Genomic DNA, 19899 nt, shown 5'->3' on the forward strand with positions numbered 1-19899 from the left:
ACAAATTGGATTATTATAAATTGATGGTTGGCATGGACTTGGTGGGCAAAAAAGCTTGTTTCATGCTGTATAACTTTATGGTTGGCTAGATCACCTGATCTGCTGGTAGACAGTTACAGAATGAACTAAAGATAGACACAAAATGCTGGAATAACTCAGCAGGACAAGCAACATTTCTGGATAGAAGGAATGGGTGACGTTTTGGGTCGAGACCTTCAGACTGAATATGGGTCTAGACCTGAAACGTCACCCGTTCCTTCTATCCAGAGATGCTGCCTGTACCGCTGAGTTACTCTATCATTTTGTGTCTATCTTCAGTGTAAGCCAGCATTTGCAGTTCCTTCCTACACATATACAGAATGAACTACCTGTACCTGCAGGTACACAAAACTGCTGGGGAAACTCAGCGGGTGCAGCAGCATCTATGGAGCGAAGGAAATAGGCGACGTTTCGGGCCGAAACCCTTCTTCAGACTGATGGGGGGTGGGAGGGGGGAGAAGAAGGAAAAGGGGAGGAGGAGGAGGAGCCCGAGGGCGGGCGGATGGGAGGGTGGGAGGAGACAGCTAGAGGGTTAAGGAAGGGGAGGAGACAGCAAGAGCTAATAAAATTGGGAGAATTCAATGTTAATACCATAGGGACGCAAGGTCCCCAGACGGAATATGAGGTGCTGTTCCTCCAATTTCCGCTGTTGCTCACTCTGGCAATGGAGGAGACCCAGGACAGAGAGGTCGGATTGGGAATGGGAGGGGGAGTTGAAGTGCTGAGCCACCGGGAGTTCAGGTAGGTTATTGCGGACTGAGCGGAGGTGTTCGGCGAAACGATCGCCCAACCTACGCTTGGTCTCCCCGATGTAAATCTGCTGACATCTAGAGCAGCGGATGCAGTAGATGAGGTTGGAGGAGATACAGGTGAACCTTTGTCGCACCTGGAACGACTGCTTGGGACCTTGAATGGAGTCGAGGGGGGAGGTGAAGGGACAGGTGTTGCATTTCTTGCGGTTGCAACGGAAAGTGCCTGGGGAGGGGGTGGTGCGGGAGGGAAGGGAAGAATTGACGAGGGAGTTGCGGAGGGAGCGGTCTTTGCGGAAGGCAGACATGGGGGGAGATGGGAAGATGTGGCGAGTGGTGGGGTCACGTTGGAGGTGGCGGAAATGGCGGAGGATTATGTGTTATATTTGCTGGCTGGTGGGGTGAAAGGTGAGGACCAGAGGGACTCTGCCCTTGTTGCGAGTGCGGGGATGGGGAGAGAGAGCAGTGTTGCGGGGTATGGATGAGACCCTGGTGTGAGCCTCATCTATGGTGGCGGAGGGGAATCCCCATTCCCTGAAGAACGAGGACATTTCCGATGCCCTGGTATGAAATGTCTCATCCTGGGAACAGATGCGGCGTAGGCGAATTACCTGTACCTGCTGCTGTTTCTGATCAGAAGGTGACTGGAGCAGTGGAACAGTTTGCCAATTGCTGTCCCAGCTGCCTCCTTACTGCCTACTTACCAGCAACATTGCTGTTGCCTCACTGCAATGTTGGAATCTAGTGTTTTGCAGCTATTTAATTAGCATGTGGCTCTTGGCATTTAACAATTTAGCTTCTCTGAGATGTTGCTGTGTAACTAAGCACTCTGGCTGAATGAAAACCTGGAAAAGGTTATAAACTCTGAGAGGAAAGAGGGGCAAGTAGATCTTGTGAATGATATGAATTATCATTTGCTCAAATACCAGACCAAAGAGGCTGAAAGATTCTGGGCAATTAAACAAAGACAGGAATTGGCATAATACTGTTTTTAAATACTTTATAGCTTTTTCAAATCCTTGTTAGTTCCCAAATGATCGGCATGGAAATCCCAGCAATCTTTCTCGGTATGTCCCTTTTTTTTGTGGGTGGGGATGTGTATAACCAATTTCCCCTCCAAAGCAGCCAAGAAACCTCACCGTGTTTCCACTTCCTTCATCTCTAAAGCAAAAGTGATGTCATTGGTGTTTACACAAGATAGTCAGGTGTCTTCTCTTCACTTCTCTTCCCTCCAAGAGTCAAGTCAAGAGTATTTTATTGTCATATGTCCCGGACGGGACAATGAAATTCTTACTTGCTGCAGCACAACAGAATATGTGAATATGTAAACATTGTATGTAACGGGGGAAAAAAGAAAAAGTTCAATAAATAACAAATATAGTGCAAATAACAAATAATAATATAGTCTTTTGCAGTTCAGAGCTCATAGATTATTCGTTGTGTTTAATAGCCTGATGGCTGTGGGGAAGAAGCTGTTCCTGAACCTAGACACTATAGTCTTCAGGCTCCCTGAACGTGAACACTGATATTACCAAGCAGTGTGGAATTCACCACAGAATTAGCCCACTAAACTCACAGAAGGGGTTTTATGGGCACTGCAAGATTGGCAACTGTTGCATGTCATGGTCACAACCAAACATTGAATGGCAGGACAATCCTAGTCTATTTCTTTAAACAGGCTGGTTCCTTACATTTAAAAATGCACTATATAAATATATTGTTCTAGATCCCGAAATGGTGTTCAATTCGTTGCTTAGAAACATAGGCAATTGATGTGTTTTTGTTTGTTTGGAATTTGTTTTGATGCTGTAAGTTTGCAGTTGGGGAAATGAATAGGGAAAATCCTAGAGCAAGATTCTATTACGTGTGTAGTTGGTGTGTGGAATTTAGTAATCTGCTGTTGGGTACCTCAGTATGGTAATCTGATATGTTCAGTGACACAAATAAGAACACAAAATGTTGCAAACACTGAGCTAGCAAAGCTACATCTGCAGAAACTGAGTTAATGTTTCGGGTCGAACCGTGATGAGAGAAGGCAAGTTAATTTTTTGTGGACGGATGGATAGAGCAAAATGAATATGTCTTTAAGGTGAAGCCACGGTTGTCAGGGGGATACGTTTTAGATGGAGGCATCCAGTTTATCTGTTGATGAGGGCAGTTAGACAAAATGAAGAAAAGAGCATAAAAGCTTTGAAATGTAGAGCTAAAGGAAATGCCCAGAGGTAGACACAAAATGCTGGAGTAACTCAGCGGGACAGGAAGCATCTCTGGAGAGAAGGAATGGGCGACGTTTCGGGTCGAGACCCTTCTTCAGACTGAAGGTAGACAAAATTGCTGGAGAAACTCAGTGGGTGAGGCAGCATCTATGGAGCGAAGGAATAGGTGACGAAGTCTGAAGAAGGGTCTCGACCCGAAACGTCACCTATTCCTTTGCTCCATACACGCTGCCTCACCCGCTGAGTTTCTCCAGCATTTTTGTTGATTTTTCCAGCATCTGCAGTTCCTTCTTGAATACTTCTTCAGACTGATGTCAGGGAGTGGGCGGGACAGAGATAGAATGTAATCGGAGACAGTAAGACTGGGGTGGGAGAACTGGGGAGGGGAGGGGATGGATAGAGAGGGAAAGCAAGGGCTATTTGGAGAAGTCAATGTTCATACTGCTGGGGTGTAAGCTATTCATACTAGCCAATTATAATGCTTGTTAGTAGTGACTCCGCCTAGTATGTGGTTTATATTATCAAGAGCTTGCCTACACTAGTTGGTATGAGTAGCTCCTAGGAAATGTAATGTCCTGCAGATCCTTGCTGTAAGTAGATTTAATAAACATGTGTTGTATCTTGATATGTGTTCGACTCAACTCATTACATGGTGTCAGTGTTGGGATACGAAACCACGCCTCCAGTTGAAGACCAGAACTTGAGTCTAGGTCCAGTGGAATCTGCCAAAACATTATGGTGTTTGATAGGCAACTTGCCGAGCTCATTGTTAAACAGTTCTTTGTATTGAGAGAGTACCTGTTGAGTGGGTCAATCAGCAAGAAAGAGTTGATGGATAGCGCGGCCAAAGTATACCAGGCCTAGATCGTGGCATGCATTGATACCGAGCAAAGTCTCTGAATCCCCCTTAACAATATAAAACTTTAAGGTACGGGTCTGCGCGCCTATGGTGCACTTTAAATCAGCTTGTCCAAGTGGGTGTAGAACATCTCCCCCGTAAGCCCGACGCGTGGCAGAGGCCTTTTCAATACGTTCAGCATTACGAGTTTTTTAGAACTCTATTAATGAGATGATGTTGCATTTTGCACCAGTATCAACCTTCGCGATCAAAGGCCTGTTATTCACAAACATGGTTACCTCTAGGTCAAGTTGCTCATTAGACGAAGGGAGGAGAGAGGCAGTCATCCAGCGTGGCTGGCCAGATAAACAACACAGCACCCTGCTCGCAATCCCCCCATGCTTCCTGGTTCGCGACAAATTGGTATTACAGGACGGGATTATAGTTAAGGGCCACAAGGCAGTGGTCCCAGCTGCCCTACGGGACAAGTACTTCGACACCGTCCACAGAGGCCACCCATTGTTCGAGAACCATGTTCTAAAAACCTGTGCGGACCAACTGGCGGGAGTTTTTACGGACATTTTCAACCTCTCACTTCTGAGTTCTGAGGTCCCCACCTGCTTTAAAAGGGCATCAATTATACCGGTGCCCAAGAAGAGTAAGGTGACGTGCCTCAATGACTATCGACCAGTGGCACTAACGCTGGTGGTGATGAAGTGCTTTGAGAGGTTGATCATGGAGCAAATCAACTCCTACCTCGACAAAAACCTGGACCCACTGCAGTTTGCGTACCACCACAACAGATCAACGGTGGATGCGATCTCGCTGGCCCTCCACTCCGCACCGGACCACTTGGACAACAAAAACTCATATGTCAGGCTGTTATTCATTGATTACAGCTCGGCATTTAACACAATCATCCCCTCCAAACTGGTTACCAAACTCGCAGAACTGGGTCTCTGCGCATCCCTCTGCAACTGGATCCTCGACTTCCTCATCCACAGACCACAGTCTGTTCGTATTGGTGGAAATGTGTCAGCCTCGATAACAATCAGCACGGGAGCACCTCAAGGCTGCGTGCTCAGCCCCCTGTTGTACTCACTCTATACCCATGACTGCGTAGCGAGCCACAGTGCGAACTCCATCATCAAGTCCGCTGACGACACCACTATTGTGGGGCGTATCACTGATGGGGATAAGTCAGAATACAGAAGAGGGATCGAGCAACTGTCCATATGGTGCCAGCGCAATAACCTGGCCCTCAACACCAGCAAAACCAAGGAACTGATTGTGGACTTTGGAAGGAGTAGGAGGGGGACCCACAGCCCCATTTATATCAGCGGGTCGATGGTTGAAAGGGTCAAGAACTTCAAATTCCTGGGCGTGCACATCTCTGAAGATCTTTCATGGTCCGAGAACACTAACGCAATTATCAAAAAAGCTCATCTGCGCCTCTACTTCCTGAGAAGTTTACGGAGAGTCGGATTGTCAAGGAAGACTCTCTCTAACTTCTACAGGTGCACAGTCGAGAGCATACTGACCGGTTGCATCGTGGCTTGGTTCGGCAATTTGAGCGCCCTGGAGAGGAAAAGACTACAAAGGGTAGTAAACACTGCCCAGTCCATCATCGGCTCTGACCTTCCTTCCATCGAGGGGATTTATCGTAGTCGCTGCCTCAAAAAGGCTGGCAGTATCATCAAATACCCACACCATCCTGGCCACACACTCATCTCCCTGCTACCTTCAGGTAGAAGGTACAGGAGCCTGAAGACTGCAACAACCAGGTTCAGGAATAGCTACTTCCCCACAGCCATCAGGCTATTAAACCTGGCTCGGACAAAACTCTGATTATTAATAACCACTTTCTGTTATTTGCACTTTACCAGTTTATTTATTCATGTGTGTATATATTTATATCATGGTATATGGACACATTTATCTGTTTTGTAGTAAATGCCTACTATTTTCTGTGTGCTTAAGCAAAGCAAGAATTTCATTGTCCTATACAGGGACACATGACAATAAACTCACTTGAACTTGAACTTGAACATTAGATACGGTGATTTTGTGTGATTTTACAAACTTTCCCAAATGTGTTATTAACATTCCACCTATATTGCTTAGCCACTGATGCTTCTTTGTTTATACAAGGAAAGATGTAGATTGGCTATTTCATACTAGCCAATTATAGTGCTTGTTAGTAGTGACTACGCCTAGTATTTATATTATCAAGAGCTTGCCTACGCTAGTTGGTATGAGTAGCTGCTAGGAAATGCAGATCCTTGCTGTAAGTAGATTGAATAAACATGTGTTGTATCTTAATATGTGTTCGACTCAACTCATTACACTACCCAAGAGAAATATGAGATGCTGTTCCTCCTATTTGCGCTGGGCCTTACTCTGACAATGGAGTAGGCCCAGGACAGAAAGGTCAGATTGGGAATGGGAGGGGGAGTTAAAGTGCTAAGCAACCGGGAGATCAGGTAGGTTAGGGCGGCCTGAGCGGAGGTGTTCAGCGAAACGATCGCCGAACCTGCGCTTGGTGTCGCCGATGTACAGAAGTTGACACCTGGAACAGCGGATACAGTAGATGAGGTTGGAGTAGGTACATGTGAACCTCTGCTTCACCTGAACAGACTGTCAGGGTCCTTGGATGGAGTAAAGGGGGGAGGTAAAGGGACAGGCGTTGCATCTCCTGCAGTTGCAGGGGAAAGTACCGCGGGAGGGGTGGTTTGGGTGGGAAGCGACGAATTGACCACTGAGTTGCGGAGGGAACGGTCGCTGCGGAAAGGAGAAAAGGGTGGAGATGGGAAGATGTGGCCAGTAGTGGGATCCCATTGGAGGTGGCGAAAGTGTTGGAGGATTATATGCTGTATGCGAGGGCTTATGGGGTGGAAGGAGAATTGACCTGTAAAGATACAAGCAGAGAAATCGTCAACTTTAGAGTCAAGTTAGGTTGGTAGAAGATGAGGTCCAGGTCTTCAAGCTTGCTTGCAAATGGCCACAGCCAGTGGGAGTGGGATAGCGAATTAAAGAGGCAAACAACAGGAAGCTTGTGGTCACCACTGGGCTGAACACAAGTACTTCAGTTCTCAAAATTAGTCTTGTATCTGAAACGTTGATTTGCTTGGTTTCCACAGATGCAGCCTGATTTGCTGAATATTCCCGGTAATTTTGGTTCTTATTTCAAATTTACAGCATCTGCAGATTTTTAAAATTATTATTTATTTGAAACTTACAGACATTTGTTTCAAATAATTATGCTTGTCGGGGAGTGGGATTGGTGACTGAAATGTGCTTGTTGCTGTGCTAAAGTGTCAGGTGGATGCTATTTTTGCTACTCTGGCAACTGTACCATGTCTGTGTGGCTGTTTATAGCTGCATCAGTAACTGCTACGTGTGGGATTTCCATAGATGGAGGTTGATGTCAATGCAAGTTCAGCTATTCCAAAGTTCTCTGAAGGAGCATCGGCAGCCTGCCATATATGGTACCAAAGCAGCCATATGCTGTCCTTCCTACACAATCTTCTTGCGGAAGCATGGTATTTAACCAGCAGCAATGCGGGCAAATTACTCTTGAAGAATTTGGAATGTACCGTTAGTGGGCTTGGACAAATCATAGGATTTTATTTATGATTGACTTGATAGTTACAATCTTGTTCCTCAAATCAGACGTTTGTGAACTCGAGTGTCATTTGAGAACCTAAGCTGATGCATAAAGACGGCGGGGAGAGGGCAAGCGGGTGGGGTAGATGACAAAGTATAATATTACCCTATTTGAGGTTGAAAGAGAGTTGGATTCCTTATTCACTCCAAAAACCAAAATTGCTGTAAATGGAACTCTGTGTACAAATTAGCTGTATGTTTCCTGGTTACCACATCGGCTACTCATCAAAATAGCATTTCGATCTAAAATATTATCGGGTTGTTTTTAGTCATATAAATGCAAATTTGTCCTTTTACATTTGAAATCTCTGAGGAATTCCTCAGAAGTGTTTTAACTTGAGGAAAGCAATGGCATTTTTCTCCGAGTGCAAAATAAGTAGAGAATCCTCTTCAATACACTGCCTATTGTGGGATGGAATAGAATAAACTGGGAAGCTCCTTCTAAATATGCCTCTATTCATTTTAGTGTTACTGGGCTCAGGAGGGAAAAATACATCACCTTATGAAACACTTGAACTTTAAGAAACTTGAGATCTTAACGCCATCTTATGAAACTTTTTAAAAAGTGCTATTTCGCAGATATCTGGGAGGGATAGGATGACTATACTTGTCTCATCATTTTCATAACTAGTGAATGTTTCGGGTGCTGAGTGTTTCCAGTATTTTTAATTTTGGGTTAGGCAAGATGACAAGCCAAACCGAGTCAACATTTTGGGTCAAAGACCTTATGTCAGAACTGTTTCGGGAAAATAGAGAAATTTTAAGTTGCAGGGAGAGTGGCACTTGCCAACTTTGCCCCACCTCCCAACTTCTCTTTTTCCCTCTAATCCATCAGTCTCAAGGAGGGTCTGTCTTTCCTTCCTTAGATGCTGTCCGACCCGCTTAGTTCCTTCAGCACTTGTGTTTTCCTGCATATTACAGCATCTGCAATTCCTTGTGTCAATATGTGGGTAATTTGCATTGATTGTTTATGACCATATCCTCTGTAGGCCATTCATCTGTAATGTTAACTCAGTTTTTCTTTATCTACTAGCATGAGCTGAACTGCTGGAAATTTCTTATCGCTCTTAGGGCTAACGGAACCAAGGGATTTTGGGAGAAAGCAGGAACGGGTACTGATTTTGGATGATCAGCCATGATCATATTGAATATTGGTGCTGGCTCAAAGGGCTGAATGCTCTACTCCTGCACCTATTTTCTATGTTTACATTTTACAGACTTCTATCTATATCTACTCACAGTACGAATAGCTGTCAGTCATCTCAATTTGACCCATTAACATTTCCTTCTTCAGAGATTCACAAGTGGTGTGATTCTTCACCTTTTAACTTAATGTTCATTTTAGGATCTGCCATAGTATTTTTGATTATATTTTTTATTTCTCATTTAGGTTTCACCCTTATGTTTGCAAGCCTAGCTTACTTTTGAACTTGCAATAGCTTCCTTATCATGATCACGGTTTTACTTTCTTTTCAGCTCTTCTGGCTTTTTGATGCCTTTCCCCACAGTGGAACATTTTGATTCTGTTGTGGGGGGACGTTCATGTTGAATTCTATAATGTGTTGTGTCATTTTTTCTTATTTTTAATTTTTCTATGGATTTACGGAAACTTAATTATTTCTTTTATGTAAAGCACTTTGGTTTCAACGCGAGTTGATTTAAACGTGCTATATAAATAAAATTTACTTACTTTACTTACTTTGATTCCTGCTTTTCTGACTAGCTTTGGTCTTTGAACTTCTTCAAGACTGCTTTCAGCACAGGCCTAACTAATATTTTTTCCATTTCTTTGCTGAATGTAATTTTGCATAGGAACATTGTAAATTAGGGGATGCTATGGTTTTGGTTTAGAAAAACGATCTGAGGTATGATTGAAAAGGACAATCGACCTGTTTATTTCCTTAATCTATCAGATTGAAGAATTGTGGATAAACAGTGCAGCGTTTGACTAGGAAAATATCGATTACAATATTGAGTTGCACGAAAGTGAGAGGCAGCTTTGAATAAAAAAAGAGCTAAGAAAATTAAATTTTGTTATAATTCATGTGTGAAAGAATTGAATGCCAAAATCGTGGATAGCATGTTTAGGGAGCTGGCCACATTACACCTTTTTAAATGTGAGCAGAAAGAGAGGACAAAGAGAATGGATGAATACCAAATTGGAGGAGCTGACACAGTGCAGGAGTCTTTGGGGACAATCTCATTCTTATCTTATTTTCTCGTGTACTGTGTGGGTGAGGCATGCAGCCAGTGTCTGGAGTGTGTTCTCATAAAAAGCTGCACAAGATAGAAGGAGGAAACATGAGAGAGCAATAATAATTAAGGATTCAGTAGTTATGGGGAAGATATGTGCTTCTGTGTTTGTACACAAGATTGCATTGCCGTCCTGGTGCCTGGGCAAGGATTTCACATTGACTGTAGAACATCTTTAAGGAGGAGAGTAAACAGCCAGAGGAGGTTGTGATTCATATCATTGATAATAACATAGCGAGAGACGAGTTTCTTGCAGACAGCATTTAGGGATGTAAGAAAGAAGTTAAATGTTCTTATCATGTGCACGTGATGTTGAATACAGAAATCAGAAGATAAAGCTGATGAATGGCCAAAGAGATCATGTAGGAAGGAGGGCTATAGATTATGACAAATGTCAAGTTGTAAGTACCAGCACGAGCTAGGCTAATTCTAAATAAATCAAAGGGAAAAGGAAAGTTTAAAATGAGAGACAAATAATGTCTCTCAATGACAAAGATTGATCTGCTAAAATAAATGCGAACCTAAAAGTGTTCTCTAGGCAGATAAGGAATAAAAAGGTAGTCCAAAAATGGCCTTGCATTTGAATGCCAAGGGTAGTGTTAAGTTACTAAATGAATACATTGCATCTGGCTTCACTAGCGAAGAGGGTATTTTTAAAACAATAGTTAAGGTGGAGATATGTTAAAAACTAATAACATGTCATCGGGAACTACAGGAGGAAATTGCAGGTGCCTAACTATAATCTTTTAATGTTGGGGGCCTGAAGATTAGTAAATGTCACTCCAAGAAGCCACAGGCCTGTAATTTTAACTTCTGTGGTCACCTGGAGGAAAATTAATTAAGGCAAACCTGCAGGGATTTGTTAAGGGCTAATTTAATTTAACCAAATTGATAGAATGTCAATGATGATGTGGCTAGACTTGATGAGGGTAATGCAGTCAATGTGGTGTATATGGGCTCCCAGAAGGCTTTTGATAAGATGACTCCAAACAGATTTGTTAGCAAAGATGAAGCAGATGGCATAAAAGGGACACGAATATGAAGTTGGCTAAGAGATGGGCAATGGGTGCTGTGAATGATTGTTCTTCTGAAAGGTGAGAAGTAGCGTCCTTAGGAACTTGTGTTAGGATCAAAACATTTTTCAAATTTATATTAATGACCTGGACTGGGGGAGGGGTGAATAGGTGCAAGCCACAACTTTTAAATTTACAAATGACATATTTGGCATTATTGTGAAATGCAAAGATGATAGTGATAAATCAAAATGGGCAGATGCATGGTTGATGAAGTCAGTGAAATGTGAGGTGATGGAAGAGTATACAATAAGGTGAATGGGTGCACAAGCCATTGAAAGTGTCTGGGCAGTTTGAAAAAACTGTTAATAAGGCACCCACAATCTAGGGATCTATCAATACTGACTTTAAAAGCAGGAGGTCAAGTTGATCCTTCATGGAATGCTTGTCTGTTCTCTGCTGGAGAGCTATGCTCAGTTCTGATCACATTGTTATAGAAAGGGTAGGGAGGTATTGGAAAGAGTCGAGAGAAGACTTCAGAGAATGACCCTTGAGATGAGGTAAAGCAGTTACAAAGACATTGGAGAATTCTTTTCAGACCCTTTTCAGATCTAATAGCAGTATATAAAATGATGTGAGGTCTGAATAGTATGGATAGTGGGAGATTGTTTCCATCACTAAAATAATCAGGAATGGAATTAAGAGTGACATGAGGAAAGCAGCATGTGTTTGGAATTTAAAATGTGTTGCATTGCATCTGATATGCAGATGTGATGGAAGCTAGTTTTATTGGGGTCTTCAGGAAGGAATTGGATAAATATATGGTAAGGAAAATTTGGCTGAGATATGAAGAAGAGTCCGAATTAACGAGTTGTCCATGCCAGCTCTCTGCTAGATCATGATGGGCCAAATGGCACCTTTCTGTGTAAAAACATTCGGTGCCTGGTGGTCTGTAAATTTGAGCTTGGTGAGGAATGCAGCAGTCATTTTGCAGACAACAAGACCTCGCAACCTATAATAAGACATTTGTCAAGATAATCTTTTGATTGCTTGAATTAATGTTGATTATGCGATGAATATTGAATGGGACACTGGGAAGTACATTATTTCTCTTCTTTGAATAGTGAGTGCCATGGGATATTTTGTATTCACCCAAATAGGCTGCATAATGTCTCATCTGAACGAAAATATCTCTGACAATGCTGCTTTCCCTCAGTTTAACACTGAAATGGCATGGTAATCCATATTCATTCACACAGAGTAGAGTCTGAACCCGCATCCTACAATGAAATGAGAATGTTCACAACAAGGTACAACTAATACCCAATAACATTTAATTTTTATTGCTGTGCAGTTCCTTCAATCTATAAATAGTGTTGGTATATTCTACCAGTTGATACTGTGAGCTGTAGAATAAATTAAAACATGGTGGATTGTATTTTAAGCTCTTCGTTGTCTTTGAGAGAGGTTTTGTATATGTAACCAAAGATGGAATTTAATTTACAATTATATTTTTCCACCAGATTGATTGCACTTTGCAACTACTTTTAACAGAATTGACAGAAATATTTGTTTTTTACCAAGATAATTTATAGGTTACTGAAGTTTGTGAATTTAAGTTTTGTATGCTTTAACATGTACTGTTCCAATAACTTAATGGTGGAGGCTCTGTTCAAGTAATGGATGAAAAGTGGGTATTTATATAAAATTACTCAGCACCCTGTGTGCTTGCGGAACCATATTGGGGACTTCAAAAAATATCTGTAGAAATGCCAAATGTAACACATGCTGGAAGCTATCTCATATTTTGACTGTTCCCCACTGGCAATCCAGGTACATGATTGAAAGCTGGAGTTTTTTTTTTCATTGAACTGGTTAACTTTGTATTGTAATCAAATGTCAGTAATACTCCTGTGCCCTGAATGTTCTGCTTATTCATCCAGAGAATATGAATGTCACTGGAGAGAATTTCAATTGTTCTTTATGCTATACGATAAATGCAATTATGTACTTTGAAGGCTTAAATAATATTTTTGTTTGCGCAGATCCTGAAGACTTTAAAACGCTTACATGAACTTCCTGTCACTGTGGATATTCTTGCTGTAAGTTATGACCTTTTGATTGCTCAAGATTTTGGGTGGGAGTAGAGCGTAGTTCCTGTTTTTTTTTCCTCTCTTAAAATAAAGTTTATTTATGTACGAGATATTGATGTCACTGTCAAAGCCAACATTTATTCCCCAACTCTGATTACCTTTGGAAAAATGACAGTGAACTGCCATCTTGAACTACTGCTATATGTACAATGAAGATAGTTTTGCTTAGTTGAAGTTCCAGCATATTGACGGGGATGATAAAGACAGCAATGTATTGCCAAATCTAGATTGTGTGTTACATTGAGATCCAGGAGTTGTATGTGTTTGCAGTCCTTTAACACCGTTGGAGTTGGATCTTGCACGTTTGTGAGGTGCTCTTAGAGTAATCTAGGAATGGAAATGTAAAATTGTATTTCCATGAGTTCTGGAGTATTGCAATTGCTTGGAATTTGCTGATGGATGAAAAAGAGTAGCACAGTTTTTAAGGTTCAATAAAACTCTGATAGTCCAACATCTGAATATTCAGAGCTGATGATGGTGCTGGCTCACTCATTACCCCAGGATATGAGGCGGGGTCCGGAGTGCAAGCAGAGTATGCGGCTCTCATTGGGGGTGTAGCTGAAGCTAAAACAGGGGTCCACAAAACCAGGGTCAGGAAGATAGATAGGTGCATGGCTGGAGCTCTGGTCCAGAGTGCTTGTATATTTATAACTCTTTAAACTCATTGGAAAATGTATCATGTTACTATGTAACGTATAAAAAGTGAGTGTGTTTGCATCAATAGCCTGGCAAATCTGCTATTGCAGCACTACCAAAGTCTTGAGGATGCCTAATTATCAGCTTTTTACCAAATTCTACTAGATACTCACATCTGGCATCTGATCCATTTTGTCGTCCTCTCCATGTTATTTGTGGCATGTATGAATAGGAAATAAAACAGCTTTCATATTAAATCTTGCACCTATGCAATGTCTAAAATGAGAAGTGCTCTGCATCTGACTTTTTGGACATTTTTATTCCCGCATAACGATCCTTTACCAAATGATTTGGGCCCATATTGTTTTTCAAATTTCAAATTTGCTGTACTAAACTTTGGATGGGTAAAGCTCTACATCTGTATAATTATATATTTTTGGAACCAGAAGTGTGACTTGGCAGTAATTCTGACTTTAAAGATCATGGCTTTAAAAAGAGAATTAGTCCTGAATGCACCAAGTTGTTTTCTGGTATCTTAAAAGGTAACAAGTAGAGTTATGGCAAGTGTGCAGTGATATATTTCAGGAGAGCTAATTGGCTTGGATTCGATGAATGGTAGGGCCCCAGGGAGTATTGATGAACACAGGAATCTTGATGTATGTTAAAGGATCTTTGATCTGGAAGCACAGGTAGATAAAATGGTCAACAGGCAAATGGGATACTTGCTTTCATTAGCCAGGACATGTAATGCAAGAGAAAGGAGATTATAATTCAATTTTATAAAACATTGATCAAACTATAACTGAATGCAGTATGTAGTCCTGGTTATCACACTATAGGAAAGGTATGTAAGAAGGAACTGCAGATGCTGGTTTAAACCGAAGATAGATACAAAAAGTTGGAGTAACTCAATGGGCCAGGCAGCATTTCTGGAGAGAATGAATGGGTGACTTTTCAGACTGAACAAGGGTCTCGACCCGAAACATCACCCATTCCTTCTCCCCATAGTTTGATCAATGTTTTATAAAATTGAATTATAATCTCCCTCCTCTTGAACTACATGTCCTGGTTAATGAAAGCAAATATCCCATTTGCCTGTTAACCATTTTATCTACCTGTGCTTCCAAATCCGAGATCCTTTGACTTATACATCAAGATTCCTGTGTTCATCAATATTCCCTGGGGCCCTACCATTTATCGAATCCAAGCCAATTAGCCCTCCTGAAATTCTTCAGACTGAAGAAGGGTCTCGACCCGAAACGCCACTATTCCTGCACTCCAGAGATGCTGCCTGTCCTGCTGAGTTATTCCAGCTTATTGTGTCTCTCATAGGAAAGGTATGATTGCACTGGAGACTGTGTAGGGAGGATTCATCAGGATATTGCCACAGATGGTATGCTTAATTTACGAGGAGAATCTGGCGAGGCTATGTTTATTTACCTTGGTGTGGCGGAGGTAGAGGGGATGCCCTGATCGAAGTCTATAAAATTCTGAGGGGCAATGTTCGGGCAGATTGTCAGAAGCCTGTCTACATTGCAGAGGTGTATAAAGTTAAGATAAATCATTGGAGATTTAGAAGGAGATCCTAGAAAGAAACGTTTGCACCCAGAAGGTGGTTACAATCGGAAAAACACTGCCTGAGGGGCTGGTAGAGGCAGTCATTATCACAACATTTATGTATACATAATGCTATTCATCCAGCAAGACATGGATCAAGTGCAAGAAACCAAATTAGATTGGCATCGTCACAGTGGTCTGAAGGGCTTGTTTTTACATCACGTGGCTTTATGACTCGTTAAGAAATACTTAATGTCGTGCACTGAAGCTTCTACAAAATTCAGCCTCTGAATAAGCAGAATATCCCTTACACCATCATTTCTATGTATGTAGTTGTGTACACAGATGCTGGGCTCTGCTGTTCAGTTTACTCTAATTGTGAGTGTTTTTCATTGCATGACAAAATCAGGGCCATTACATTGGCTTGTATTTAAAATAGTTGATAAATAAATACAACAAGTTCATTTTACTGAGGCAAATGGCCTATTTCACAGATGTGGATGCTCTTGTGGAAATCAATAGCTATCTTTTGAGAGAGAGATTTTAGTTTTTGAGTGAAAAATTTAAATGCCGAGTGGCACAATTTTAAAATATCAAAACTAATTTGCCAAACATTTTTTATTCTAAATTATTCACTCATTTGAGTTTTATCACATATCTTTAATTGCAAATAGTTGTCTCTTTTCTCGGCTCCTGTCATTGATTTTAAATACTTGCTGGAATAAGGAGACTTGCATTGGTTGCCATGTTGTGTTAGTTTATATTTTGTTTACTTGTGTGTAAGTCCTTTCACAGATCACATATTCTCTTGTAGAATAGCACGCTGCATTGAGTGGGGGAAATATAGCTAATTTACTCATCTATAATTTGCTGTGTCTAGGTGAATTGTTGTGACCTTGAGATTAGCAGAGACTGGAAAAATTGATCAGGGAGAGACTTATCTGGTTTGTATAGCTACTGTGTAAACATGCTAATCGATCCAAGCAAGTTTATATGTTCTTGATGTATGAATATAATTTTAACAAGAAATAATTAACTCAACAATTAAAAGAACTAATGTGAATATTTGACTTTTTTGCTGGTGTTGTAATTAGGGCTTGATTGGACTTCCATTGGTTTAAGTACGGACACATTCTTTATCTGCTTCACTTCTGATTGAGGCCTGTTGTTTTTGCATGGAGGATCTGAATCAGTAATGCAGTATTTATTCAGGCTGTCGTTGTACCATTGAGATTTTTGCTGTTCTCCGTGTGGAAGTGTGGAATGTAATTGCATCCTGTCTTTGTAGTGTCTTTGGTCTGATCTAGGCATGAATTTCATTCTTCAGTGCATAGTGTATGACAGGTTTGTAGAGATGTGATCAGCTAGTGGACGCTTTCCTTATCTCCATTGGAATGATGCTTCAAAAGTCACTGCCTTCAGTGCTTTAATCAACTGTATAATGAATAACAATTATCAAATGCTCCACCAACATTTCATAAATGTGAAAACAATTGTGTTGGAGCAGTGTGTACTGTCTATTTTGGAGTACAGTAGTGAGGATTTTGAGTTTGTACTTAATGGACAAGCTAAAGACATTTGTTTCATCTTTATTTCTTCTTTCTGTAAACAGGATACAGGGATAGGGAAAACAGTGAATGGATTCAGGAAGCATGATGTGATTGGAGAAAGTGCTAAGAACCTAGTCTCAAAGTGGAAGAAACTCGTACCCCAGGAAGTAGAACGGTATTGTTTCAATAGCCATCTCATTTCACATTACTGCAGTTCTTATTATTCTTTGTATATATATGTCGTTATTGTTACGTGGCAAGCCAATTCCGGAAGTAAGATTAGGTGGAGTCAGGATTATTTTGTGTTATCATACATAAAGGTGTGAATAAAAGCCATCTCAAAAATATCATCTTGAAAAGGTCCTTCACAAACTAATAAAATCCATTCAATAAGCCCTTATAAATAAATCTGGTTTACATATATTAGCATACAGAGAATACAACAAAAAGCTAGAATTGATTAGGAGTCCAAGTTTACTATAATTACATTTTAGTTTTTGAACTCGAGGTTAAAGAGTATGGCTTTAGTTCTGAAAACCTCCTCGTAATGTCGAAAAGCATTTTTGATGATTATAAAAAGATGGTTAATTATAGCTCTCAAATTATAAGAATCAACAAAATAACTGCTGAAACTTAAGGGCCTGTCCCACCAGCATGCGATTGCATGCGTCTAGCGCGACCAAACGTGGTCGCTTGAGGCGTACGGCCTCGCGGGGCCGGTCCCACTTCGATCGGCGGAGGCGTATGGAGTTGTGCGGGGCTGGTCCCGACATCGCGCGGGGCTCCAAAAATCTTGCACTGTCCGAAAATCCCGCGCGCCAACGGCCTGTCGGCCCGCAGGCGCATTGAGGGCGTACGCAGCGTCTCGACGGGCGTACGCAGCGTCTTGACGTCGTACGCAGCGTCTTGACGGCGTACGCCTAGCGCGTGGCATTGCGCGATTACGTCACCGCCCGGCGTGCCGTTGCGTGATGATGTCACAGCCCGACGCCGTGCGACGTCCAAATTCAGACGGCCCGCCTCCTGCCCAGCTGATTGGCGAGTATGATGTCGGGACCAGGCCCGCACAACTCCATATGCCTCCACGGTTCGAATTGTGACCGGCCCCGCGAGGCCGTACGCATCAAGCGACCACGTTTGGTCGCGCTAGATGCATGCAATCGCATGCTGGTGGGACAGGCCCTTTACTTGCCTTGTCCTGTAATTCTCAGCCATTTCTTCCCCCCCTCCCCCCACCCACAAATAGTTGATGTCCATCAACTGTCAGGAGAAGGACATCCTTTTCCATAATTTGCCTGATCAGTTGCCTGATCAGTTACCTGAACTGTTGGCTCGCTATTCATGTAAGTCTAGTAAAATAACATGCTTTTCTACATGGGTATAACTATTGTAATTTAACTGGTTTGGTTAACTTGCAGGATGGGTGAAAAACTTTGTCTTTCATTGGGCCATGAAGTACTTTATCTTTCACTCCAATATAATTAAAGATTAATTTTTAATATTCCCAAGTTTTCTATCCTTCATCCAGTCATTGATGTAGGTTATTATCTAGGAAGAAAAACATTTTACCATGTGCACACGTCTCGGTTTTCACTTTACACAAAGTGCATTCCTCATATCAGCCTAAACTAAATTTTGTCTTTCCTATACAATCTTGTAGGTAATCCTGAGAATACTACACAAAATCTATAAATGGATTATTTTCAATGAATATCATTGGTCAATGGTAGTCTCATTTGGAATTGTTTCATTTTGTTTCCCATCAATTCAGCACGGGCATCAGATTTTGTCCCCTCTACAGCTCTGTTGTACATTGGGCAATACTTATGCCTGCAGTGCCATTGAAAAAAAAACCTCAGCACCACAATAAAGATCCTGATTTTAGTAAGTACTGGAGTGTTAATTGAATGTTTTCTTTGTTCCATTATTTATTGCACATTTTGTTTTGTTTAGATCCACCAATACACTCGAGGAGAGGGAATTTGCTTTTAATAAAGGGGTCTCAAAAAAGAGACACAGGGAACATTCTCCAGAAGATTATAGACAAACATTCCAGACCCCTCATGGAGAGTCTTATGAATCGAACTATGAACATCTTCACGTGAAAGGGAGACGTTCACCTGAAAGTGAGAAATCTTATACGTATAGTAGCCATGATTACCAGTCTTCAAAATCCCATTCTAAAGAGCATGTGGAGAGATGGACTAAATCTCCTCCTGTGGAGGATTATGATGATAAGGTTGATTCATCGGATGAAGATGCTGAGCAAACTATGCAGCCACCTAAAAGCCTCCAAAAAAGTCACCAGGACCACTCCAGCTCACGAATAGAAGTGGGCATGGGCCGTGAAAAGGAACACAAATCTTCACACAAAGAAAAGCAGCATTCAGTTCTAAAAGGTGAAGAAAAATATAAATTATCTTCTTTCCAAATGCAAGATAAAATGAACAAATCTTGCTCAAAGGAACAAAATAATCACAGGGACCAAGAAGATTATACAAGTTCCAGTCATAAGAAGCCTCGATTGCAAACGGAGGAAAATTTTGATGACAGAAAACATAAGCACAAAGGCTCAGATAAGCGGAAGTCTGATCACGACGAACAGAGAAGTACATTGGACAAGCCCAAAGAGAAACCAACATCGAGTAAACAGAAAGAAGAGGTGGAGTCAAGAAAAACAAAATCTGCAGAAAAGCTTCCGTCTGTTTCTTCCCAGAAGGAACCTACTAATGCTGTAATTGTTGATGAATCTGATGAACCGATAATGTCATTTGAATCTTACCTTAGCTATGACCAACCACAGAAAAAAAAGAAAAAGATAAGCAAATCTGCAGCTGTGAAGGTTAAAGAGACTCGTCCATTAAAATCTAAAGGATCAGATAAATCTCCATCAAAATCGGGTTCAAAGGGTTCAAACGCGTCCTATGGAGAACGGAATGCTGAAGAGAAAAAGAAAGCCAAAAGACGTGTTGAAGATGTGCCTCATGTTAAATCCAAAAAGGTAACATTAAATAGAATCACGCCAAAAAATAATAGAGATTAAAAACATCTCCCAAGTTTGCGGATGACACGAAGCTGGGTGGCAGTGTGAGCTGCGAGGAGGATGCTCTGAGGCTGCAGGGTGACTTGGATAGGTTGGGTGAGTGGGCAGATGCATGGCAGATGCAGTATAATGTGGATAAATGTGAGGTTATTCTCTTTGGTGGCAAGAACAAGAAGGTAGATTATT

At 41.5% G+C, this 19899-nt stretch overlaps 1 protein-coding gene across 3 annotated transcripts in view; it reads left to right on the top strand.

Moving 5' to 3' along the window:
- The window catches only part of eloa (elongin A), a 64693-nt gene that overhangs the window by 9249 nt on the left and 35545 nt on the right, over positions 1 to 19899 (top strand). For 2 of the 3 annotated variants that reach the window (XM_033045256.1, XM_033045255.1), the window contains exons 2-4: positions 12820 to 12876; positions 16733 to 16845; positions 18624 to 19671. In XM_033045256.1, coding sequence (XP_032901147.1) covers positions 12820 to 12876; positions 16733 to 16845; positions 18624 to 19671 — 1218 coding nt within the window. The remainder of the gene's footprint in view (positions 1 to 12819; positions 12877 to 16732; positions 16846 to 18623; positions 19672 to 19899) is intronic. The other variant, XM_033045258.1, reaches the window with a different exon arrangement.

The sequence above is a fragment of the Amblyraja radiata genome, chromosome 27, assembly GCF_010909765.2.
Source record: "Amblyraja radiata isolate CabotCenter1 chromosome 27, sAmbRad1.1.pri, whole genome shotgun sequence".
In the NCBI taxonomy this organism is placed as follows: Eukaryota; Metazoa; Chordata; class Chondrichthyes; order Rajiformes; family Rajidae; genus Amblyraja; species Amblyraja radiata.